The sequence below is a fragment of the Cyanistes caeruleus genome, chromosome 2 (assembly GCF_971803275.1).
Source record: "Cyanistes caeruleus chromosome 2, bCyaCae1.hap1.1, whole genome shotgun sequence".
In the NCBI taxonomy this organism is placed as follows: Eukaryota; Metazoa; Chordata; class Aves; order Passeriformes; family Paridae; genus Cyanistes; species Cyanistes caeruleus.
The window spans coordinates 103,308,708-103,334,979 of NC_141702.1; the positions used below are offsets into that span (position 1 = coordinate 103,308,708).

The window sequence follows — 26,272 nt, forward strand, 5'->3', positions numbered from 1 at the left end:
TCTCACTGTTATCTCTACCCATTATCTCCATTCTAGGAGAGAGAACAAAAGTTTCAAGCCACATTAAATGCTGCTGCTAGCTGGACTACATTACCCTGTGTGATCTCTCCATGGTTTCACTTAAAACAAGGCTGCTTTACCATTTTCTTTCAAAATCTGTGAGAAGTTGCAGCTTTTCCCAGCTGGTGAGGCCTTATTTCCTCTCTCTCTTGTTTTTTTCCCCATTTGTACTTCACAGACTCCTACCAAGGGTGTCTGACACTTTGCCTTTCAGGGCAGCCTTCTAATTGCCTGTGTAAGTGGAAAGTCAGATGCCCAATCCACATCCCAGCAAAGGTGATAATCAGGGAGCTCCTCTGGCTTTGGCTGGCAACAGCTGCAGTCTGGGAAAGGGGAACCCAGGGCAGATGAGGGGTGGGGAGGTGATGGGAGTGGCAGGGAGTGTGACAGAGATCCTGCAGGACTTTGATGTTTTTAGAGGACTTGGCGCTCCTCTGTCCACTCCTGGAGCAGGTGTAGGAGAGCAGTGCGAACAACATCAGCACATTTAAGAATAAAATAGAATAAAAAGCTCATCATGGCTACTGCCTTTGCCCTGTGCTCTGGAGATGCTTGGGCACTCCAGAGCTGCTGGGGTGCCTTGGTTTCCTGTGGTAAAACCAGCAGGTGCAGCATGGCCAAGAAAGATTCTTTAACCATGGCAGGAGATAATAGATTATCTGGAGATGCTGGACCCTGGAAAGTCATGTAAACAACCCACATATCTCAGTATTCTTTTTTAGATAATTGTTAAATCAGGGTGAGTTTTTGTTTGCTTTTTCCAAGCTATTTATTAATTTTGTTTTAAAGCTTTCCTAAAGTTTATTTATGGGTTTTCTATTTACATTTTCCTTCTGATTTTACTCATGACGAATTTGCCTCTTTGGAAGCCTGGGATGCCTCTATCCCCTTTGAAAACCTGTTTTCTGGTTGCTGAAAATGAATGCAATCAGTTCATAATTATTACTTCCCAGGTGACCACCAACTTCCTGCCCAGTGGTCCCTTGGGTGGTGCCAGGTGGTTACCAGATGCTGGGTACAGCATCTCACTGGCCATAAAGTGCCATCTATTACCACCAGACCTCAGAGTATTGTTCAGGCTGAAAAAAACCTCCAGGATTATCGAATCCAACCATTAAACCAGCACTGCCAAGCCCCCCACTAAACTATGGCCCACATCTACCCAGCTTTGAAGTACTTCTAGGGATGGTGATTCAATCACCTCCCTGGGCAGCCCATTCATGTCTTCACTGAGATGTGCAATATTCCCAGCAGATGTTTCACAAGCTGGTTGGCTCATTATAAACACTCCCTTCCATACAGCCCAGACAGGTCTTTCAAGAGCTCCTTTCTGCCCTGCAAGTTTTGTGCAAATTCCTGCTTCCTTGTGCCTGGTTAGAGGCACCCTGCAAAGGCAGCAGGGAGAAGCAGGACAGGCAGCTCGTGTATTCAGGCCACCGGGACACTTTCCAAGCCTGCACAGCTGCTGGCTCTAAACCCAGACTAACTCCCCTGGATTAGCCCAGCCTCTAGCAGGGCTGGAAAGCAGTGGTGCCTGTCCAGCCCCTCCTCTACAGCTGGGTGAGATCAGAGTTGTCACCTCCCTCCCTTCAGGCGTCATTATTAGGCACGTTAATCTGCAAAGCCACCCTAATTGCTCAGCTCTAAGCAAAGCCAAGCCAGCTGAGGTGGCAGTGCTAACAGGGGTGCAGGCAGTACCACTTCCAGTTAAATGTCTTGGAGAAAGCTTTAGGATTTAAAAATAGCACCTTCCCGAGAATAGGCATCGCTGAAAACAAACCTTTCAAATGCCAACATTCTCCAGAAAGCAAAACGTTGTGTAAGAATGAGCTGCGGAGGGATCAGGGGGATTGATTGTGACTATTTCAGGAACAGGCAGAGCGGTGTAAAGGTGACCCGATGTCCCCGCTGCTCAGCAGCACCCGCGGGACTCGGCTCAGGTGCCCTGTGCTGAGGGACAAGGCTTTGTCAGCGCTGCTGGAAGCGGACACATCCTCCGCGTCAGTCCAGTGCCACCTACAGCAGCGAGAGCAGAAGCTGCAGCGCTCGGCAAAGCAGTGGCAGCAATTCCAGCACGCTCCAGCAAGGGGTGTTTACGTGAGTGGCTTTTGAGGAACTTGTTTATTAGGACCGTGCAGGTGAGTGCAATGGAATGGAGCCCTTTGGCTGAAGGCCAGCAGCTGTTGTTGTGTCTGCTGGTGGTGGTATTTCTAAACCTGTGCCAGTTCCTTCCCTCTATGACCTGTCCAGTTCCCTGCTGCTTTGTGCATTAGATGTACTTACCTTGCCTTCCAGGGAAGAGATGGATCTGTATCAAGTGAAGGAAAGCCCTCCCTCAGGTCTGTGCCAGTGTTTTCACTCATTGCTTTTTTCAGTCACTAACTCTGAAAGGCCAGTGAAACACGAGGCATGCTCAGGTGTTTGAAACAAATGCATTTAAAATGACACTTCAGAAGTGTGACTTCTGTAAATCGCACCACTTGCTTTTTGGGGACGTGATTCCATCGGAGAATGAACCTTTTCTCTGGGAAGATATTCACACTTTTGGTGCATTTACAACCAGAAAATCCTTGAAATCTAAAGCTACATAAATACTCAGGAAAAGACAGACACCGGCTGCAAACTGCATTATTCTCTGGCCCTGGACTAGAAAGATCACCTCTGTTCTGAGGCCATTCTCTCCTACAGAAATAGCCCATATAACGCTGAAACTTGTTCAATTTATGTATAGATCTATATATATTCAACTTTCGACTTTTCTTTCTTGTCCAAAATCTTAAAAAGCTTCAAGCACTTCACCTACTTATTTCTCTTCTGTTGAAGGATCAGTCCAAGTCCTGTTATACAGCTGTTTTCAAAAGGATACTCTTTCAATGTGTGAAAGTCCTGAATTGCCAGTGAGCACCCCTCTGGCTCTCCAGACACAATAATGCTCTAGGCTAATCCTCAATGTGGGAATATCCTAGAGCAAGTGCTTGTTCCTCTTTAACTCAGCAGGAGCTAAACAGTTCCCAAATAAATCTGCCAAACTGTAGAGCTGGTTCAAGATAGGGCATTTCTTTTAATTCTGGCACTACTGAAGATGAAGTTGGTCAATAGTGTTTGGTGCTACTGGTGGTTTAAAATATTCCAGTCCTTCACCAACCAGTGTTTTTATATAATCCTGCCTCTGTTGTGCTGGCACAAATTTGTTAAAGCCACATCAGGGAACTGGTTTGGTGTAACAAGGAACCCACAACACTAAAGGCAAATAGGTGATATAGAGGGTAGCCTAGGAAGTGGCTACATCAGTACAACTAAAGCAAGAGAGCAATTGCAGTGAGGAGAAATAACTTGGGTAGGAGTTGTTGCCAAAACACAGCATTAACATGGTCAATTCACTTTTGTCCCACACTACCCTTCCTGTACTAGAGAGGAGCTTCAGTGTGCTCAACGAGCTGAAGGCTTTCCTGTCCCACACACTGTCCCTGCCTTTTAGAGAGCTGGTGACATCAAAGGTTTGCCACCCAGTCAGGAACTGCCAGCATCTAACATCCCCACCTAATGGATTTACACCAGCAAAACTTCAGCATACTAAGGTGGCCTCCCAAGCACCCTCCATCCCAAGTTTCCTAACAAAACATGCAGTAAACACACCCATTTCCTTTCTACACAGAGTCCACTTGTCCTGTAACAACCTCCATGAGATGTGATTTGCAGAGCCTCAATGTTTCTCTTCTCCCTCCAATACACTGTGGAACAGATCCCCAAGCACTGTGTCTATGATGATATCCTTTCCACCTGTCCATCCTTTCTGTAACTCCTTGGCATGCTAACAAAGTTTGTGGATGTGAGTTCAAAAGCTGGGGATACTCAGCTGAAAGGATACCAAGAGCTTTTATTTAATGACATCAAATACACATGCAAAAAAGGTAAATATTCCCAAATCTAACCAGAGGTTTTCCCCTTAGGGGGCTTTGCAAATAGGGATGGCTTGATCTGGTCTCTAGACAGACCTCTCACTGAAAAAAGCCTTGCTGCTCTTTCCTTCAAAGTGCCTCCACACTTCAGTCCCAAAGACATCAATCCCATCTTCAGTTTCTCTAAACCCAGGGCTTCCAGTTCAGCAGCAGAGTTGAATGCCAGCAGGTCTATTGGTTCTAGCTCCTGAAAAGAGAAAAACATTTGAGAAAAATATTCAAGAAAAACAGTTCAAGAAGCATTTGGACAATGGTCTCAGGCACAGAGCGTGCTTCTTGGAGCTGTCCAGTGCAGGACCAGGAGCTGGACTTTGACTCTTTTGAGTCCCTTAGATCTCAAAAGATTCTATGATTATCCCCAGGGAAGCTCAATACTCCCAAGAAAACGGAATGAAAAACAACAGTTCACCATCTTGCCCAGCAGTTCAGTACTTTAACCACGGCTCCCAGAGGCACAGAAAGCTGACAGCCCCTTTTTAGCCTGATGCACAATATAACCAATATACCTCCAGTAGGAACAGGAAGGAGGATGAAAAGTTATTTCTAATGCAGTTAAGCTGTAATTAAAGATATCAATTTTAAAGCATCTCTTTTTAATAAGATTAACCCCAAAAAACAAGTTATGAAGTTTACATGTCATCCTGCCACTAGAAGAAAATATGGACTAAAATTTCATCTTCAAAGTAAATTCGCATATTTGCAAATTGACTGAGGGTAAAAAGGACCCCTACAGATTTTTTAGTGCAATCCCAGGGCCTTGTCTACAAAAACACAACTGGAACAGATGGGATAATTCAAATGCTGGAATTTACTAACACACTATAAAGGACACCAAAATCTAAGCCTATTTTGTTCAATATTTAGATGCACATACTGGTCTTATAGTCTGTACCAAAGAGACTCCAGAGCAAGTAATAACAGCAGTGAGAAGGAGAGCACTTCCCTTATGCACTCAGCAAAAACAATTCTTGCCAGCAGAATCAGAACCTTTGTCCTGCTAAGCATACAAAACCCCAACTGGTTGCCTCATTATTCTCACCCTTCTTCTAAAAAAAAAAAATTATCAAGAACTACTATAAAAATATTTCCACCTGGAATAACAATCTGCCACAGCATTGGTGGAGTTTCCTGTTCTAGGAATAGAAAGTCTTGCAAATACTGAGCAAAAGGTAAACAGTGAAGAATGGTAAACATCCTGTTTAAAACTTGCCAGCTCTAATAGTACAGTAGATGACAAAGTTCTAATTGATCAGATTACATCCTTGGTATTTTCCCCACTTAACTGTAATAAACTTTCATACATCAGAGTTCAGTTGTTTCCAGTGGCAGACTTTCCACCCAAGCTGAAAAAAGGCAGAAAATCCCAGTAACTCCTTAGCTTGAAAAATAGACCTACACTTTGTTTTATTGCTAAAGTAAGCTCAGATTCATTACCCCCAGAAATCTTTGACAGTAGTATTATCCAAGGACCCTTTCTATTAAAGTGGAAATACTGGCACCTTTTGCTGCCAAGTATCAGTTGGGCTTTCATCAATCCAGTGGGAAAAGCTACATTGCTGGAGCTTGTTTGTTCCTTCAGCTCTAAAAGCAGCTAAAGACACATCACGTTTTGTACTGTTTCATACTTACTGTGCTCTGTGACTGGTTTGTTTCCTGTGCCTTAGCAGGAACATTTTCTTGCTCTTCTTTCTGAGCTTGAGTCACTCCATTCTTTCCTTGGGCCTCTTCCTTTGGGGGCTCTGTCATTTTGCTGTTTTCTTCAGACACAATTCCAGCCTCCCCACTTGAGCACAGCTCTCCTTGCAGATCTCTTCCAGGACCTTCTGGCTGCTCCAGTGGTTTCTCACTTGCACTGGTAGATGGACTGTCCTCTGCTGAAGCCACAGAGCTGCTTGAACACTCATCTGAATTTCCAACACTTTCATTAGATCTGCTGCCTGATGGATAACTTCCGTCAGATGCACAAGGGGAGTCATCCTTATTGTCATCCTCACAGCCTGAGCCTGTGGCCTCATCCAATCCCGGCCTGGTACAGGGAATGTTACAAATCAACATGCATCTATCTTAACTTTTTTTTTATTATAAATAATTTTTTTTTAATTGCCATATTTCTCTCTCCAAAACCCACTTCAGAGAGATTTAAAGAGCTACTCTAAGAGCTATTAAGGTCAGTTTAGTTAATGAAGAGCTGTCGATATTGACAAGGATATACAAATGCCCAAAACAGGTATTGCAGCACTCCCAGTACAAAAATGACTGGAATCTTTGACTTCCCTTTCCTGTTACAGTAGCTGAAAGATGCCAGGGGAGAAAAATTATCTTTTAAAGTTCATTGTAAATATAATTAATGAAGAAAAGGACAATAGGAAGCAGTAAAATATAATAATTTAAAAGGGGTGGGGGAAAAAAAGTCTCTATTTTTGCAAATGAAATTTGTCCACTCCATCTGGGACAGAATTACAGGAATGCAGGAAAGTTCACTTTCAGTTCTTTGATTTAATCAGTTTCATTATTTCTATCTCTGTCTACACCTCAGACAAGACTCTGCTTACTTGTATGTATCTAATTTCTCATCCTTTCTAAGGTTTAAGACTGAAGTATAAAAACAAGGTATAACTCTTACCAAGGACATTTTCTTTTTTCAGATTTTGTTTCACTCTTTCCAAGCTCACCCAGACGCTTCCGACTCTTGCCACTTTCTGACGACACTGCTTTGCTGGCAATAACCTGCAAGCCTTCAAAACAAATTTGAAATAGAACTTCATCAGGAGACAATTCATGTATGTTGTAAATTCTACTTATTTTTTCACTTCAGATGCAATTTAAAACACTAATGGAAAGAATCACTATTGGTGGTATAGACTGAAAGCTTGAACATAAACTGAGGAGCAGCAAAAGCTTTCCTACATGGATTTACTAAGACACAGAGTCAATTAAATATGGATTCCTGAACTGAACTATCCAGTTCTTCATCCCATTCAGCCTCAAGTTTCACTATCTAGCTGACAGCAAGAGAACAATATAAATAAAGTAACTATAAAGACCAGGAAGTGAAACAAGGTATTCTGCAGTTGGATCCAATGTCTAGCTTTTATGTACAATCCCTTTATAGTTTCACTGTGTAACTCTTACAGCTCAACTAGCAACACCACCTTCACAGAATCTGGCTCTTATTACGAGGTGATCTAGCAAAGCAAGGTGAAGGAAGCATCACTTTTATCATGTCACACTATTCAATGGAATTTAACAGACACTGCAGACAAAGAGGAAAAATTAAATCAAGCAAATTTCACTGAAATTTAAGATTTCGTTCAATTGAAAGAAACCAAATCTTTTTTAAATTTTCCAACTGGAGCAAGGCTGGAGAGGCCTCTGATGTGCTGTGTGTTCTGAGGGCAGAGGAGGCCGGGCTGCAGTACCGATGCGCAGGGACTCCTCCTGGCGCTCGGCCATCTCGCGGTACTGCCGCTCGTACTCGGGGTCGGTGAACGTGTGCCGCGGCTCCGCCAGCTTCCGCTGCAGCCTCTCCAGGCGCCGCTGCTCCTTCTCCGCCTCCCGCTCCGCCTGCTTCTTCACCCACTCTGCCATCCTGCACACAACAAACCACCAAAGTCAGGGGTTACAGTGTTTGCTGTAACAGCTGCTCCTTGCTTTGCCGCTACAGAATGCTTCCACCACCTGCTAGGATGGGAGACAACGGGAAAAGGCAACAGCACCCAGCGGAATTACTGAGGAAACAGACTGAGATTCTGCTACAGAGCAGAGAGTAGCATTTATTCTGAAAGCCAGAAACAGCAGTTAAGTTCATGCATCCCCAAGACTGCGGTCTTGCAGCTTCAGAGAGAACTGTGAGAATTCCACACGAGGAATCCAAGAGGTGCAGAACAGTCTCTCAGACTTGGGCTGCAGTAATATCACATCTATTTTTGCAATAATAGAATTACAGTCAGGAAAGCCCTGTTGGCTTCTACTCCATCTGCACTTAAGATTTCATTTTCACTCTTTTTAGTATTCAAAATACCATTTCATTGCTACAATTGGCTGTCACTTGACCTCTTTTGTTAAGAGTGACCTACAGGATCAGGTTATTTTATAATATCAGCTTCTGAGAAAATGCCTTACGCTTTCTCGTGATTGACATCCCGAAGTCGCCTTCCACTGAGATCTCGACAAGCCTCTCTGTTTGTTGTCTTCTCAATCTGAGCACCAAGGGCTCGCAGCATCGACCCAAACCCTTCCAGAGCAAAAAAGTAATTAGGAATTAGCTAAACAGAAACATCTCATCAATATAAGGAGTCCAGCTTAGGTTGAATTCTTTAGTTCTTTGGCTTCTGATATTTTGGCATTTATATGTTTGGTTTTACTTTTAAGTAAGAGAAGATAAAGTCAATTAGGTCACATAACACACTGAAATCACAGACTATTTGTACCTGAAATATTTGTCCTAAGTGCCCCCTGAATTAAACTTGGCAGTCTAAGATGACAAGTCGCTTTTAACACAACTTCAACTCTGAAGTCACTTTGGTGCTTGTTACAAACTTCTACTAACAGAGATAAGCTGAAAAGGGATGTGAGGAAGTTCTGGAAAGCTGAAAAGGGCTGTGAGGAAGATCTGGACTTCAGCTTCCCTGGTCAGTCCTCAGCTTTGCACAAACACTTTGCTTTTAGCTCATAGCCTTTGTATCAATCATATACACAACAAGATATCTGCCAGTATCTGAGGACTCCTGCTATCAGGATAGACTATGGCACAGCAAAAGTTTTTTAACCTAAGAATCTAATCACTGACAAGCAGATTAAACAACAAACCTCCTTTTCCACCATAAAGTCTTGCCTCCAGGCTATACACAACTCCACTCTGCAACTCATCTTCATCGCTGGCCAGTCGCCCATTACACTTCACATACAAGCTTTCTTCTGGGATGTTCTAAAATCGCAGCAAAATTGAGTCAGATCATTGAGACAGAGAAAACGAAACACTGTGACAAAGAAAATCACTAAGCAGTTGTGTTTACTTCCTTCCAGAGAAGAGTAAAAAAAAAAAATCAATCTAAACAGCATGAACATTCTCTACGGTGCTTGATTTAATTTCTGGTTACCAAAGGATTAAATACAGTCTAAATCAGCTTGTAAACATGAACGGGGAAAAGCTGTACTATTGGAAAAATTCAGAAACAACCTGTGATGACCTGACCATAACCTTCATTCTCTGTCCTCCAGTGCCACTGGTGGGAAGGAGATAGAGCGTGGGAAATAGGGAGGGAAGGTGTTTTTAGGATTTCTTTCACCTCTCATAATCCTACCCTGATTTTGACTGGTAATAAATGTAGTTGATTTCCTCAAGTCAAGTCTGTTTTTTGCCCCTGACGGTGACTGCTGAGAGATCTCCCCACCCTTATCTGGACTTTTGACCCCTTTTGCTACATTTTCTCTCCCCTGTCCAGCTGAGGAGGGATAGAGCGGCTTTGGGATGTGGAGTCCTGCCAGGGTCAGCCCATCACAATGTATAAATTTATTTTTATATAAACATAGATAAGAAGCTACAAAGCTCTCTTACAGCAAACCCTCCTGCTCAGCTAAGCGACAGCAGCCAAAGCAAGGTGCGCACAGGTGGGCATCGCGACCGCCCGTCCGCGGCTGCCGGAGCGGCCTCACGGCGGGCAGAGGCCGCGGGCGGCCTGCGCAGCGCCGCCGACACCGGAAGCACAGCGCCTCCCGAGGCCGGAGGGCCCCACACACACCTGCGGTCCCCCGCTCCCCCGGCACTCACCAGCTCCCGGGCGCGGGCGCGGCGGAGGCAGAGCACGGAGCCGCCCCCGGGGGGCAGCGGCAGCAGCCGCGCCCGCGGCGCCAGCGGGTCCCGCACCCACAGCGGGCCCGACCCTACCGCCGCCATCGCTCCGGCCCGCGCGGTCACGTGACGCGGAAGTGGGCGGGGCGATTGGGCCGCGCCCTCAGCCCCGCCCCGTCCCCGCCCGGCGCCTGTGGGCCGCTTTTTATCTCGTTTTATAGTCTGGGGTTCCTTATGTAAATGGTTAAAGGCGAATCCAGGGAGCCCTGCCGTTCCAGTTCGCGGAATTCGTGCGGCCCGCCAGGGTGCGCAGCCTTTCCAGAGCCCGTCACGGACGGAGCAGCGGGGAACGCGCGCCGTGGCTCCCGCTGGCGGCGGCAGCGGGAGAGCGGGAAGGGGAGCGCTCGTGCCCCCTCAGGGAAGGAAGGGGGCGATGGCAGCGCCGAGCACCGCGAGTGTAGGAAATGCAGCGGAAATGGGCAGCCCTGCGTTGTCCGAACTTCGCGCGAGGATTTGCAGGGCGATGGAATCCATCTCTGTGGATTCTTCCTTCTTTTTTACTCCCGCATGTGGTTTTTTTGCATAGGGTTGGGGAACAGGCCCAGAACTCTGATATCTGGGGGCAATGGGCCTGGGTCGGGGCGATCTCAGACATGAGGACAGACTGGGAGATCAATTCATAGGGGGCTGCCCAGTGGAGAAGGATTGAGGGTTCTTGTGGGTGAAAATCTGGACACGAGCCAGCAGTGTGTACTTCCAGTCCAGAAACGCAAACACATCCTGGCCTGCATCAGAAGAACAGCTTGCAGGTCGAGGGAGGCGTTTCACCCCCTTTCTCCTCATGACACCGCACCTGGAGGGCTGTGCCCGGCTCATCCTCAGCACAAGAAAGGCATCCAGTTGGCGCGGATCCAGAGGAGAGCCAGGAAGATGCTCAGTGGAGCTGGAGCACCTCAGCTACACGGACAGGCTGAGACAGCTGGGGTAGTTCAGCCTGAAGAGGAGCCAGCTCTGGGGAGGCCACGTTTCAAACCTTCCAGTACTTAAAGGAGGCTTTATACTAAAGGGGCAGAGACAGATAGTGATAGGACAAGGGAGAATGGTTTTAAACTAACAGAGCAGAGATTTAGATTGAATGTTAGGAGGGAGTTCTTTACACTAAGGGTGGTGAGGCACTGGCACAGGTTGCCCAGAGAAGCTGTGGATGCCCATTCCTGGAAGTGTTCAAAGCCTGGTTGGATGGGGCTCTGAGCAACCTGGCCTAGTGGGTGGCATCCCTGCCCATTCAGGGGCTGGGAACAAGGTGATCTTTAAGGTCCCTTCCAACTCAAGCCTTTCCATGGTTCTATAATTCAATTACATAGTTGCATAAAATGTATTTAAATCAGAGTGAAAGTTGATCTGGAGCAGGACTCCACAATCAGGTCTTCATGGCGTGTAGTAACTACCTGTAAGCAGGAAACGGAAGAATTGGTTAGGGAAAAATTAAAATCACACTTCTACCTGTTCAGGAAAGTATGTGCACAGAGGTATGATGGATATCCAGGCAGTGTAACCATTGCATTCTTTGGTGGTTTCAGATCCCTTCTATGTCTTCAATATAACCATCCAGATAGAGGATATTTGAAGGCAGGTTACTCCTAGATGTCTATGGTGGGAATTATTTCAAACACTAGTAAAGATTTGGTTGGACTGCCCTGAGACCTGCAGTGTGTTTCACCTGTCACTTTGTCTCCAAATAACAATGTTACCTGCAGTGTCTTTTTGTTTAATAGCAGCATGGGCAAGCACTATTGTTCACGGTGTCATCTGCCCACTTCAGTTGTGTCCCCACCCGAGGTGAGAGCTTCCCTGCCAGGGTGGCACCTGGCACCCTGAAGATCCCTGTTAGCAAGCAAGATAGGCTCCTGTGCTGGAGCCTGCTGCTGAATCCAGCTCTTAAGCATGGTGCTGTTTTGGAAAGGTGGGGGTTGTGTCTGAGCTGCTTGGCTGCTCCCAGAAGTTTGGCTGTCCCACCCTTTCAGCCTGCTGAAGAGCTGTGCTGCTTGGCCAGGCCTGTGCCAGCATGGATAAGTGCCTCTCATGCCCAGCTGTCTTAAACTGATGTGATAAAGAAGGAGGAAGCTGGGAAACAAAGAGACAGAGAGGTGACTTGAAGTGGAGACTTCAAAATGTAAACAAATGAGTAATAACTTAATTAAGGGGATCTCGTGATGGGTTTGTCTTGGCCTACTCACAAATCAAACATCACCCACCATTTCTTACACTATAATTTTAGCTAAAATACTTTTGTAAAGGATTCTGACCAAGTCCAGACAATCCCTTACTGTCTTTATTTGCTACAACAAGTTGATATTTCTGAATTATGTGTCACGTTGACACAGTGGAGCCATTCAAACCCTATGTGTCTGTAGCCTGCAAAAGCTGTGGTTATTTCTTGCTGGATCAGGCCCAAATTCAGCTGGCATTGTATTTTATGTCACGTGGTACTTCTTGTTTCATGCCGTATCTGTGGTATGCCACCTGATCTTAAATTCCACTGGATTTGGGGTATTTTTATTCATTTGCGGATCTGATTGAAATGTAATTGGCGAACATGAGGTATGCATGTATACATATGTAGATGATAAGTATTTTCTTCAATCTGTGGGATTTCACTTGCATTCTGAGGGCATGAATCATTTCCTTCTCTGAAACTCCTGTTCTTGGCATGGAGGGTGTGTAGCTTGCCAGTACAGGCCAAATAGGTGGAGCTGTCCAGAAAAGAGCTGGACCACAGACCTGCCCTGTGGATGTTCTGAATCAGTGTAATCCACAGGTTGTTTGAGCCATGTCTTTTCAGAATGTTTCAGTCTACTCTTTTATCTCTGGGGTTTTGTATCATCACACTGAAAAGTGTACCTTAAAAGAGGCCCCACTGCATCCTGAGAGACATCCATCCATGACAGCAACCTGTCATTCCTAACTCTGACACCTGGATTCTGACTGCCAGTTAGAGCTGTGATTCCCTGAGAGGAGAGCTGACGGCAGCAGTCGTGCTGACATAGATCAGGCCCTTTGCAGGTCCTACATCACCACCTTGCAGGTGGTTTAGGGCTACTGATGCCATTCTCTGTCCAGTGCTGGGGTCTTTGGTTGGGTGTTTGCGTCTATGAGACTTGCCCAGATCCATGCACATAGACTACAAGCAAGCAACATTTAACTAGCAGAGGAGTGGTTTTCTCTCAGCTCAGCCCTACAGCAGACCCCACTCTCAGGATTTATGCAGCGTCGTTTAGCTGGTTCATGTCAGTGGGCATGTTCCTGTGTCTCTTGTTCTTGATTATGCTTCTATTCCTAGAACTCATCAAAAGTCTATTGCCTTGCTCCTCACAGAAAAGTCTAAATAAGTCAAAAGGGCTGTTATTATAATTTCCCATTTGAAATGTATTTTATGAGAAGTATTATTCTCTTGGTAAAACAATGAACACTCTCTGATTCTGCAGTGGTGCTTTAGACTTAGTTAATAAATCATGCTTGCCACTTTTCATTTAGAAAGGATTTCACAGACATAATTAATTCAATCTGACAGTATCCTTGTGGGATAAGTAAGTACTCTGGCTATTTCAGTGGTGACACTCAGGCAAACTGGTTATTCTACCTTATCAAATCAGTCTAGATTAGATCAAGTCTAGAATTTAAAACTTCCTGCTATCTTGACATAATTTAGGAGACGAGACCACCCATCCTTTTTGTATTTCATCCTGATATCCATGTGTGTGATGCCTGAGATAGCAGGTGGAGTTTTGTGGCCAGCAGGATGCACTGTGGGATACCAGGCTGTGATCTCCTTCAAATCTATTACTTGATTTGCCATGGAACACAGATTTTTCAGTCTATCTGGAACCATCAGATGTGTTACTGTCATAACACTGCTATTCATTCACTTGTTCATTCATTCACCCTCGTGCTTTCCAGTGTTTTCTAACGGTCTGTCAAGACCAGGATCACATTATGCAAGACTGTAATGAGAAAAGAGTAAGGTACTTGCTGGTCCTTGTCTTCTAAACTGCACCTGAAAGATGCTTGTGGGAGTGAAGATCACAAACCAGTTGTTCATGAGGGGCCCAGTTTAGCAAGGATGGGTCAAGAGTTGTTCTGATAAGAATTCAGTGTTTGTCACATCTAAAAATGCTCCTAGAAAAACGTAAGAGAAAGAACAGAAGACTTCACTAAAAGTATGAAATGGGTGTGTATGTTCCTTTTAGAATATTCTAAGTGTGCAGAGGTATTAACAAAGGTGAGTTTTTCCCGCTGAGGTCACTTACAAAATCTGAAAACACGTCCTTTAAGAATGGGGTGTTTTGTCTGCTAGGTAGTCAGTCATGTACTATCATAAATAAATGGAACTGGATCATCTGGGTATATTTTCTTTTACATTTTAATAGTGTCCCAAAGGGTAAATTCCACATAATGTGGAATTTGCACTTAAATGTGTTGCATGCTTTCATATTATTTTTATATGAAGGATAAGGACAGGATGAAAAGAAGCCTGTGTGTGCATGTTCTTAACAACTAAGAGGCTGTATGATATGAGGGAATATTTTTACTTCAGACAATATGACATCATACAGTTTGACAAAAATGTAATGAACTGTAATGAATCTAAGCTGATTACAAGTGCAGTTTCCTGTCAAATGTCAATAGTCAGTCACTTCAGTTTCTGTGTTGTCGGCGCAATGGGGAGAGACAGGGCATTAAGATACCTGATACTGAGATGGGAGCAGGTGGGGGGAGAAATAGAAATGTGACTTATACATTGTATGAATGCAACAGCTACTGTTTAATATTCTTATTGTCTCACAGGGAAAGCCTGGATTTCAATCTCCAAACAAGTCTGGATTTTTTTATTCTTATAGACCCTAGTTGTTACTAGTGCAGATACTTAGAGATAATCAAGATTTTAAGGTAACTCTAAACCTAGTTTTACGCTCACATTGGTCCCTTTGTTGTGCTTAACAACTCTGTCTCCATCCTATGCAGGGATATATAAATTGTGAGTTCTTTCACGGGAGGTACAGGCACTGCTCTGCACATATGTGGAGAACCTGAGAAACCAAGGTCCCTTTTTCTTTGGCCATAAATATCAGCACAGTCAGCCTTGTTAGTGTTCTTAATAGCAACTTGAAATTTGGCAGCAATAGTTTGAAATTAATTGGTTAATTAGACACCCAGGTAACATTGCAGAATGTAACACTTCAGGTTCTAAGAGTTCCTTAACCTTTTGTGTTTTCTCTGCTTTGCTAGTCTGAATGCCTAGACTGGGTCTGTTCTAGTTAATTTTAAACAAATACAGCTGGAGAGTGCTGGATGGGTCACTTGTAGGGAACAGTATATTTTATAGGAAAAACAATACCAAAACCAGGTCTCTGCCTCTTTACTTTTGCTCTCCCTCTAATGAAGCTTTTAATTACAGCTTGCAGAGACACTGCAGAGACACTGATTAATTACTAAATCTCTGTGTAGGGACTGGATTCTAGTTTCCTAATTGGCACCTGTGTGTTTGACAACTTCATAAAAATCCAAAGCTAAGAGTGAGCATAAGGTATGAAATGTGTATATTATACACAAGGTAGATCTCTATTATTTGTCAGACCCCCATGCCTTAAAATTTTTAAGGAACAGGAGAGAGTGAACATCGAATGGCTTTGCAATGTGGACTTTTCATCCCATCATGACACTGTCTGCAGTAGTTAGACCAAAGTTACACTCTTCTTGAAGTGATCAGCTGAAGGTGAAAAAAAAAACCAGATCAGGTATCCTCATTTGTTTTTCAACTGAGATGAAAATTTATTTGGAAATGTTAATTGCTAGAACTGAAGTTGCATTTCCAGTAGTTGGGAGGAGCTCTCAAATTATACTACCCAACCCACGTCTGCCTGCTTTCGGTTTACCTGAGGAGACTACAAAGGAACAGAAAGAGGAAAAGAGGACAGTAACAAAAGGGAGAGAACACAGGACAGGTCTAAAAAGACAGAAATTTCAAGTAGAGTGCTTCAAGTAGGTAAGCCCTCATTTTGGGTTATGTTCAGCAGAGATAGCATGTGCTCGGCAGTCTGTGGCACGGTGGTGTTCATAAATCCTGTTTAAAGGAGATTGTGACACTGATCATTTGACCTTTGATCAAGTGTTATGAGTCAGATCCTCAGCTAGTGTAAATTCTCAAAGGTCCACTGGCTTGAGGGACAGATGCCCCTAGTTAAGGATCCAGTCTGTAGTGGAGAGAGGCCTCATTCTTTGGGTGCTGAGTTTGACATGGTTGCCTTTTGACTGAATCATACAAGCCCCACTTAGTAGTAGTAATTCTTGTAGTAGTATTATTTATCTTCTTGTTTAGAGAATGTTCTGCCAGCTTGCTGAGGACATACAAAATAATAATAACATATTCAGATTTGTATTTGTTTCTCTTAGAAAAAAACCATACAAATATTGATTTAGGCAAAATGTGTGGGTTTTTTTGTTGTTGTTATTTTATAACGTAAATTTGAGTTGGAGAATACTGACGTTACAGGATTACAGGCGTGTGTAGCTTCTTGTTGATTTGATATTGAAATAATTTGCCATTTTATTTACACAGTATCTTTTTGCACCCATGCAACTGGAATTAAATTGTTAGTGTGATGTTGAGGGAATACCACTGGTTGGATTCCCCTCCAGTGTTTCTTCTAATGCTTTCCAAAACATAGATAATTATATGTCATCTTTGAGGAATTTGTAATACAGCTCACAATGCCCCTTGAGGATCTTTCTTAAGTCATATGTATGTGAGGCCTGGAAAAATCATGTCTTCACATGGTTATATTTCAATATTAGGAACATGATGATGATACAGCTGTGCCTTTGTTCCTTTGTGTTCCTGTCTGACTTGGGCTCTGGCCTAGAAGTGATGTCGGTGTCAGAATATGCCAGATCAGTTGTTTCCCAGAGCAGGGCTATGAAGAAGTTCTTGCCAGTGTGTGAAAGTCACAGTTGGAAAATCTTGTTGATGATGGTTGTTTCGTTTTGTTTTTTTTCCTTCTCCCACATGTTCTTTTGTATCAGGAAGTTATAGGAACAGTTTGTCAGGAGAAGCTTTCATGCCAATCGTACCCCCCACATCTGCAGACCTGGGCATGGCTCCAATGTGTGTTCAGTCCTGGTTTGTGCAGGTGGCCCTTTGACTGTAAAGATTCTACAGGAGACTTTGTGCTTCTCAGAACCAAGAACCTTAAATATTGCAGATGTGGCAGGAGCAATCTTTCTGGCCCTCTGAGACACATCCCAAAATTCAGGACTGCTAGACAGCCAGCTTGTCCTTCAGCACACCACAGGAGAAGGGAGCTGTGTGTTTTTAGCAGGGAGAAGTGACAGTGACTCCCAGGAATGCTTGCTGTCTGTTGAGGGTCAGGGCTAGGCCAAAGGGCTTAACTTCAAGATGGAATGAAGAGTGTAATGTCAACTTCAGTAGCATCTAATAAATTATTCCCTCTCACACTGGGGGTTTATCCTGCATAAGCACAGCCCCTCTGCTGAATGTGGGACACGGTGCCAACATGGAAACTGTGCCTGGAAGCCTTGTAGCACAGGGGAAACAGGCTGGCAGCCTTTCCTGTGGTTCTTTGCTGCTGAGGTTTCAAGTGGTGCTGCTTCTCTTCCTCTGTCCTGAGATCTGTGCCCTGCAGTCCATGTTTAATGCAACTGATGTTCTCCACTTAAGTTGCCCAGGCTGTGGCTTGTATTTTCACACCACTTGTACACTGTAAGTTGTAGTGCCAAGACTTAGCATGCAAAAGTTGTAGTGAGTCCCCACAGAACGTAAGATTTGCCAGAATCATGCAATGTTAGCACATGCTAAATTTGTGCGTCTCACCTTCTGTTGCTTGTTTGTTTTGATGAGTTTGGAATTGTTAGGGGATCAAGCTTGTGCCTCCAAATGCAACTGTCTGACACTTTCTTTAGAATTCAAAAACAAAAGATGAGATTTTGATTTTATCACCTGTCTGCAGGGATCTAGGACTTTTGGTAAAACTCCCCAGTCTCACTGTAAAACTTAAGAGGGAATTTTGTCAGCAACTGACTAAGACATACAAGTCATATATGACAAACTGGTGCTGCCTGACAAATCCTTCTCATCACCAGTGATCCCTGGATTCCTTTAAGGCAGCTGGGCCCCATAAAAGCAGCTTTGTGGCACTCACAAAGCAAGTGAGGCTTGACAGGCACTATTTGATCAGAAGGAACCACCTATTGCTACACAGTTCGTGTGCACCCTCGCTTCCGGCCCCCTTCCCTGACACAAGAAATGTGTGGTGAGAGCATGTTTGGGAGACAGGAACTTCTAATTCTGGCTCTGGCACTTTCTTCCTTGTGATGTGAAAGCAGCTCTATGGGCATTTTAAAGGAGTTTTTAAAAAATGGCCTCCAATTAGGATGCCCACACCTGGGTATGTAGGCCTCATTTTCAGAAGTGAATATCTGTGAATTCTTTTATTCTTAGCTGGAATTGTGGATACTAAACATTGAGTAGTCAGGGAAAATTGTCCTTCATTGGTCTTGAACATGAACTGTGTTGCAGAAGTTTCTGAGCATTAGGAAAACTAATGAGAAGTGCTACTATAAAGTACCATTCTCAATAGCAACTGCAGTTTTCATGCCATGATGCCTTGTGAGATGTGAATTAGAGAAGAAGAGGAGGAGAAATGAAGAAAAATAATCTAAAAATATGGTACAGAAAAGTAGAGTCTACAGAATGTGTAACTTACAAAGAATGTTGGAAAAATAGGAAGCTTTCATTTCTTTAAAAACCCCCAAAGCTCTGTAGTCTCATAAGACTGAAAATAACTTCATGTTCTTTGCTGATGCTTTAAGATATAATGTCTGCTACTCCATCTTCCCTCTCCCTTTTCTGCTCTCAGGAGACCACTTTTTCCAGAAGTGGGTTTTGAGATTTGGGAATACTTGCTAAGAAAGATGGGACATGTCAGAACACTTCTCAGCTGTCTTAGAGCCAGACCTCAGTATTTTCATTTTTGAGACCCTTCCTCAGCTGAGGCTAGAGGAAGCATCACAAATGAGCCTTATGAAGCATCAATGCCATTTCAAGACAGTCTTATATTTTTACGAGGAACAAGCAGATCTATTTTGAAAGGAACCAGCCTACAGAATATTGTTCCAAATAAATTAAGATATAGGATGTCATGGCTGGTATTTTGGTCTGCTGTTTGCTGTCAGAGCCTGAGTGCTTTGGTCTGTGCTGTTTGTATTGTACTAAAGAGTAGCTGAGTTTCATTCTGCCTGCTATCCCCAGGGCCCTCATGAAGAAGAGATCCATATCTCATGAGATTACCCCACTGAGCGAAGAAATGAAATAAATAATATTATCTTTTAGTTCTGTCAAGTATAGTAGCTCTCAGAGCCTTTCAAGGCAGTGTCAGCAGGGGCTGGGTCCTGCATCAGTGCGTAAAAGGCGTCCTTTACAAGAACGAGGCTGCAGAATGAAACCAATGTGAGCCTAATGGGTGGTGGAAAAGAGTGAAGCTTCTTTTCCCCTCCCTAATGCAAGGCTGCAGGGGTTATTTGCCAGCAGGTGTGAGCCTTGGGGCAAATCAGCCTGCTGGAATTCTTCTACAACAGGAGCTCCTAGGAAATCAGTGTAGTTCTAGTAGGGATCTTATTTGGGAACCAATTAGAGCTTGTGTTGGTTGTTTCTCCTCGGCAGCTTTAATGAACCCATAACACAGAAGTACTGCAAATAAAAGATTTTGCAGTAGTCTCTGTTAGAAAATCATGGGCTACCCAGTTCCTTCCACACTGCAATACAATGCTTCAAAAGACAGCAGAGGTTGTTATCATAACTTAGTCATGTGTGAAGAGCCAGGAGAGCTAAAATGAGTTAAATAATTTTATCGTGCTGTAACGTTGGGAAGAAATATTCCCCAGAACAATTGTTCTTCCCTATTCTGCAGAAAATTCTGCAAAACCCTGCTTGAAATGTGTCTGTCAATGCAAACTAACTCAGACAGCTACAGTAAATTTCAGATTCTTGCATTATCATTACAGAGGAAAAGCTCCCTTCTCGTTTTACTTGTCCACCAGTCCTTTCACCCAATGCCTTTAACGTATTTCTAAAATTAAATTGCACATCATATCTCTTAAATATGTTATCATATTTGATCATAATTTTTTTAAAAAAAATCATAAATACTCCTTGTCATACCATACAATTTCTAGTCTTTGACAGGGCTGCACAATAACCTCACAATTATCTGTTATCTAAAAAAAAAATCACAGATACTCCTTGTCATACCATACAATTTCTAGTCTTTGGCAGGGCTGCACAATAACCTCACAATTATCTGTTGTGCCCTATTCCCTGCCGGGTGCTAGGACTTGGTTTCTGTTTCAGTTAACCCTTTAGTGCACTCCAAACTGTCAGTATCTAAGAAAAAAGCATAATACTGTCCTGAGAAATGGAAGAAGATAGGGCATAAGCTTAGAGAAGTCAATAAGAAGCTGAAGTTCTCCTGACAAGGGGTTTCTGTTTAGGACTTTTTATAGTGCCAGCATAATAGGAATACAGCTTTTTTGGGGGTGATATTGCAATTCCTGTTTCCACCTTAAGATACTGAACTGTTGCATGCCAGTCCTTCAAAGCTGATAAGAACAAATGAAGACTGTGGTTACAGCTACAATGCATTGTATGTACCTGGAACTGTTCTTAGCTCTGGATCAGGCAATTAAAGATATTTTTAACTTCCAGTCTTCAAAAGGTAATGGACATTTTTTTACTTTCTATTAGAAAGTATACTAAAATATTAACCATATCTAAAAGGCTATTAGGAACAAACAAATAAGCAAACAAGATAGGAATGGGAATGGAGTTTCAGGATGTCATTATAGGGTGCACATATAGGATTTTTATGACTCTTTCCACCAGAAGACACTCACTAGACCATGGAAAATAAATAATTAGCACTATTTTATGTAATGTTATTTACTCTTTCATGTTCTGTGGGACCTCATTAGAAGGATGGGAGATGAGTTCCAGCAGTGCATGTGTGTTAATAATAGGCCATACAAATGAGATTATAATAAGAGAATCCTGGATGATACATAAGGAATTAGAATCAGGAGTCCATATATAAAAGCAGGCATATACTCAGTGAAACAAAGAGTTTGGTAAGTCTGTAGGAGAGGATCCACAAAGGTGAGTCAAACTCATGAAGCCTCCTAAAAAATAGTGGTAATCCAAAGAGAAGCAAAATCCAGAAGTTCTGAATCTTACTCTCTGCACTATTGTAGGTTTATTTTCACTCTTTTAGAACTTTGCCCTTGAAATAACTTTTGGGGAAAACTTTTAATTGAAACACTGTTAATTACCAAAAAAGGTTTGGAGAAAAAAAAAAACAGATTTACTGCTTTTTGAGTTATTAGACATTAGTAAAATGCACTTTGTCTCCAAAGAAGGTTGTCCTGAATCCCCTGGCCATATGTGATGCTCAAAGTGTGAAGTACCTTTGGACTTTGGATGTCAGGACTGATGATTTTGCATTTTAAAGTAGCTGTCTCTTTTAAGCTTTCCTAAAGAACCCAGGAATTCCAATATTTTTTTTTTTTTGGTGTGGCTCAGGTACACTTTCACTGTTATTTAAACAGGGAGAGTTTCCTTCAGGCTCAGATTTCAGGGATACATTTTAGCACAGGTTTAAATTAAAAACTATGAATCCTCCATAGGAACCTGTGGAGCTTCAGGGTTGCTTAAAAGTGAACATGTGTGGAAAAATTTTTCTTTGTACAGTGGGTCCATAATGTCTGATATATGTGAAGCATTTCAGAGAACTGGAAAAGGCAAAAGACACTGTTAAAAGACATGATAAAAATGAGGAAAAAGCTGTGTCTACTACTACTGCTACTACCCAGCTTCTTATCTGTGTTTCCAGTAGGTGCCAATCTCTAAAGATAGGTGTACTACACAGCTGCTAGTTCTGGCCAGTGTATTTTTGGTGTATGTATTGACAGAGAATATAAATATTCCAAAGGATAGAAACATGTCCTGTGTGATGGGCAATCCAACATATCAAACAGCTGTGCAGTACAATGCCTGCTGTTACAGTGCTGTAACTTCTGTGCTCTACAAACCCATGGCATAGAAACCTTCAAAACAAATACTAATAGAAAGCTATTTACACAGAGGCAAAATTATTGTAACTAATTTTGATGTTTTTAGGTGACATGTACTTTCCTTATCAAGTGCCAATGATTGCCACCCCTAGTAACTTCCTAGGAAAAACCAGCAAATGTGTATTTTTGTCTTTTATGTAGATAATTATTTAAGAATATGTTTAAATCTGCACCAAATGTACTGTTAATGCTAAATTCAGGCTACAAATATTTTAATTCTGTCAAAATGCTTTTTAAGAGGAAGATAGTTTTAACGCTTGTGAGCGTTTTGTACTGACATTTCACTTTAATTTCCAGGAGAAATTGTAAGTGCATAGCAGGCATAACCATAAACTGGGTGGCAGGCCTGCCAGGACTGGAGTGAGGATGAAGCAACACGGTCCAGTGTTTTTTAAGGATGGGATTGAAATTGGCTAGGAAAGGCTGTCCAGCCTGGGAGCTGCAGAAGGGAACACAGCAGGTATGGGATTGGGGCTGGCTAAAAAACTAGGAGAAGGTGGGAACTGTTTGGCAACAGAATCAAGAGGATGAAGGATAGGGATAAGGAAAAAAAACCCAACAAAACCGAAACAGATAGAAGAGAAAAATGCAACTGTCTGAACAAATACCTTGAGTCAAAGAGGTGTGTAGGCAGTATGAAATAAGGAAATGGCCACCAGGCTGGGAGCTGGGGCAGGAAATAGGTGAGAACTTGCAGACCTGAAGGGCAAATATTGGTTGGAAGTTCAAAGAGTTAAAGAAGAGAGATGGATCTGACTGAGAACAGGAAGGGAGAATTGAGTCTGGGAAGAGATGAATGAAGATAGGAGTCAGGTGAAGGCTGTAAAGAATTAAAGTAGTCTTTTATACCCCTTCCATCACCAAAATGTTTGAGTAACTTCTTCTAGTTAAAACTAATAACAACCCCAGTTTTCCCTGGGTGATAGGAAAGCACCTTTATTCTGTTGAGCTGGAACTAGACTAAGTCATTTGGATGTTTTGTTTGTGCTTTTGGGGAGATAGGAAAGAAATGTTTCCTCTTTGATCAGAGACCCTTTGGAGTTTGGTGACAAACTGGATGTCTTTGGTAATGGGAAGCCACTTTCTCAAGTGATTCTGAAAGATTACCTGCAGTGTTTCTTAAAAACAACCATACTTTGATCATACTCTGGACTCCCTTATTTTTCTTTTTTGGTCCAGTTAACCTCAAAAAAGGCAAACTTCATCTGCTCTGCTGTGTTTTGTTTGGCTTGTAATCTGTGTTGTTGCAAAGGCAAACAGCTGCTGCAGTTGTTTGTAGATGTTCCTGCAGCCTGTGATGTTACTGGGGTTGATGTGGTAGCTCTTCCTCCAACTGGGTCAGCACGTTACATTGGCATTGGAAGCTGACTAGGAACTGTTTGGAAAGGTCCAAAGCAACAACATGTTAGTTTTGCCTTTTTTGTGTTTTCTTTTCTTTTCCTAGTAACATTTTGAAACAGTATTTTTAGCTTGCTGTAATATTTGCAATTAATGCATCCTGATCGGAAAAGTGCCTGCCTTCCTCCGCGCAGAGTCTCCCAGGCAAGATGAGAGTTTCCCAACAAAGGAAAGGTGAAAGAGATTATTTTGAAAAACGTCTGCTACTTGGACAGCCCAAAGGAGTAGAAGCAGTGGAAATCTGCATCTTTTTTGCTGAATGAGGGGTGTCTGCTTTCTGTGAAAGGTGCTGAAAACAACTTCTGATTTGAATGTTCCTCCTTTCAATTCATTATCGTTTGAGTCTTCTTTGGCTGCAATCTGCACCAGCTGTTTTCCACCCTAATCTTCTTTCCCGTAGCAATCTGGCCACGTTTGCAGCAGCGGTGGTTACGCTGGGTGAGGATGAAGTACTGCAGTTGTCCTTGGCATGTTATTGCCGGCTAAACCAGTGGAATCTCATTAGGTTAGATTTCTTCATGGCCGCTTATGGATGCCTTAGGGTGGAAGATGCCTGTGGTCTGCAGAGATAAAGGCTTTCGGAAAGGAGAAGCAAAGGCTTATCGGTGCTGCCAGTGAAAGATGAACGTCTGGAGTCTTTTTAGAGTTGGGCCAGTTCTTTCTGTGCTGTCCTGTAGGCAGTCAAATAGCATTTGTGGTAAAGCTCAAAGGGCCGTACCTGTTTCTATAGCCCTGGAAAAGCACGGGTTTAATGGCATTAATCTGCGAGGATGAAACGAAGGTGCAAAACCTGATAATACTGGAATAGTTTTTCCTTCTCTGGGCTTTCCGTGTGTTCCGCTGTAGGCAGTGGGCAGACAGTACCCTGTAGTCCTGCCTGCGGTGTTCCTCACGCGTTTGAAACCAGCCAGAGCTGCCAGCGGCAGGGCGGGAGCAGAGCTGCAGCCCTCCAGGAGACACCAGAGCTTGCTCGGGCCTCGAGTTCCCGGAGGAAAACACGGGCTCGCTGTGGGAGGGGGCAGCTCCGGGGCCGGGACAGCCGCGCGCCCCGCCCCGCCTGGCGTCATGGAATTCCAGGGCGCTCCCGCCAATGGCGGCGGGGGCACGTCCGGCGGCACCCGCGGCAGCCCCGGCCCGGGGGTCCGGCCCCCGCCGGGGACCTCGGTGCGCCCGGCCGCCACGGAGGGCCGCAGCCGGGGAGCGCGGCGGAGCAGCTCCTCCGGCGGGAGAAGGGCGCGGGAACAGCCGGGCGGAGAACGCTGCAAGCGCGGCCGCTTCCTCCGCACCTCCGGGAGCGGGCAGAGCTAAAGCTGACAGGGACAGCCTATGGATTATTAACCTCCGGGCAGCTCCCTGCGGCTGGGAACTAGTGCTGCCCTCTTTTAACTTTCCCAGCTGCTCATCATGGCATGTGCGTGTTGCGTAGGGAATTAATGCCAATTTCGGTGCCTGGCTCTTAGAGTTTACAGAGCATTTGCAAATACTGTTATTGTATAATACTGAACAGCGCAGAGCTCGCTTCTGACTGTCCGCTAAGGTGCTGTTCTCTCATAAAATACTATCAATATCAGTCAATCCACCGATACTTCTGTAAGTATAAATAAAATCCTTTGTGGTTTCTCTTTCCTGACATTCACCTCTCATAAACTCACCGTAGGGTCAGAGGTGTATATGTGGCATGTCTGGTCATGTCTGTGTAGTGCAGTCCGTTGTTTTTATCTGAGCACTAACGCAGACTATATCTATTTTAGCAGGGTGTTCTGCCCATGATAACACTCTCTTTCTTGTCAGGTTTGATTAGCCCCAAGTGAATGCTCACATGGCTAAACCACTTCTGCTGCTGGAGGTTGTTTGGATGTCTCCACACGGAGCTGCATTACATCATCATCTGTAATAAAGATTTTGCAAATCAAATATGGCTCCTTCTAATGCCTAAATGACAGACAAGATGGTGGCACCAGTTTGTGTGAGCAGAGGATCTGACTCTGTGGTTGAGATGCGCTTAAGACAATTGCCAGTGACTGTTCAGTTGTATTAGAGTGCAGGTTACTTTCCCCCAGGGCGTTTTGAGCCTGACATTAATAGAAAATAAAGAGCAAATTTTCTCACTAAGCATCATGGCAGCTGATACAACCGGTTGGAATCTGCTGGCGATGACATTGCTAAACTTACAGTTGTTTTTCCAATAGCTGCATTTCAAACTCCCAACAGTGGGACAACACTGATGCAGGAAATGAGGCTCCTCTTCCTTCCCCAACAGTAGATTTTCCTTGTGAACCGTTGTGCCTGCAGTGTGTTTCTGAGACAGAAGTATCCCCAGCAGTGCCCTCTGGACACTCAGCTCTCATTTTACAGACCAAGTATGGCCCTTCCACAGCAGATCCTCACTGGGTGGACTCCGATGGGCCAGCTTTCAGGGAGAACTTTTTTGTTTTGCTTCTACGTAAAGAAAAAAAATCACAGAATCAGTAAGGTTGGAAAAGACCTTTAAGATCATCGAGTCCGCCTTTGTCCGAACACCACTTGTCAACTAGACCATGGCACTAAGTTCCATGTCCGGTCCTTCCTTAAACACGTCCAGGGGACAGTAACTCCACCACCTCCCTGGGCAGCCTGTTCCAGTGTCTGATCAGCCTTTCTGTGAAGAAATTCCTCCTAACGTCCAAGCTAAACCTTCCCTGGTGCAATTTAAGGCCATTTCCTCTTGTCCCGTCACTGGTTGCCTGGGAGAAGAGGCCAATCCCCACCTGGCTACAGCCTCTTTTCAGGGAGTTTGTAGAGAGCATTAAGGTCTCTCCGGAGCCTCGTTTTCTCCAGGATAAACACCCCAGCTCCCTCAGCAGCTCGTCGTAAGATGAATGTTCCA

The 26,272-nt window shown here is 43.8% G+C and overlaps 1 protein-coding gene and 1 long non-coding RNA gene across 2 annotated transcripts; one reads left to right on the forward strand and one right to left on the reverse strand.

Moving 5' to 3' along the window:
* Positions 1-3,917: 3,917 nt before the first annotated feature.
* Positions 3,918-10,010, reverse strand: SDE2 (spliceosome associated SDE2). The gene is made up of 7 exons (XM_086870341.1): positions 9,790-10,010; positions 8,829-8,946; positions 8,142-8,253; positions 7,439-7,608; positions 6,643-6,754; positions 5,649-6,045; positions 3,918-4,206 (listed from the first exon to the last, which is right to left on the reverse strand). The coding sequence occupies exons 1-7, from the start codon at positions 9,913-9,915 to the stop codon at positions 3,988-3,990; spliced, it is 1,254 nt and encodes a 417-aa protein (XP_086726467.1). The 5' UTR covers positions 9,916-10,010; the 3' UTR covers positions 3,918-3,987.
* LOC147655064 (uncharacterized) lies at positions 9,963-25,320 on the forward strand. The gene is made up of 3 exons (XR_015281277.1): positions 9,963-14,757; positions 22,306-22,468; positions 25,198-25,320. It is a non-coding gene; the product is annotated as an uncharacterized LOC147655064 (long non-coding RNA).
* The last annotated feature ends 952 nt before the right edge of the window (positions 25,321-26,272 follow it).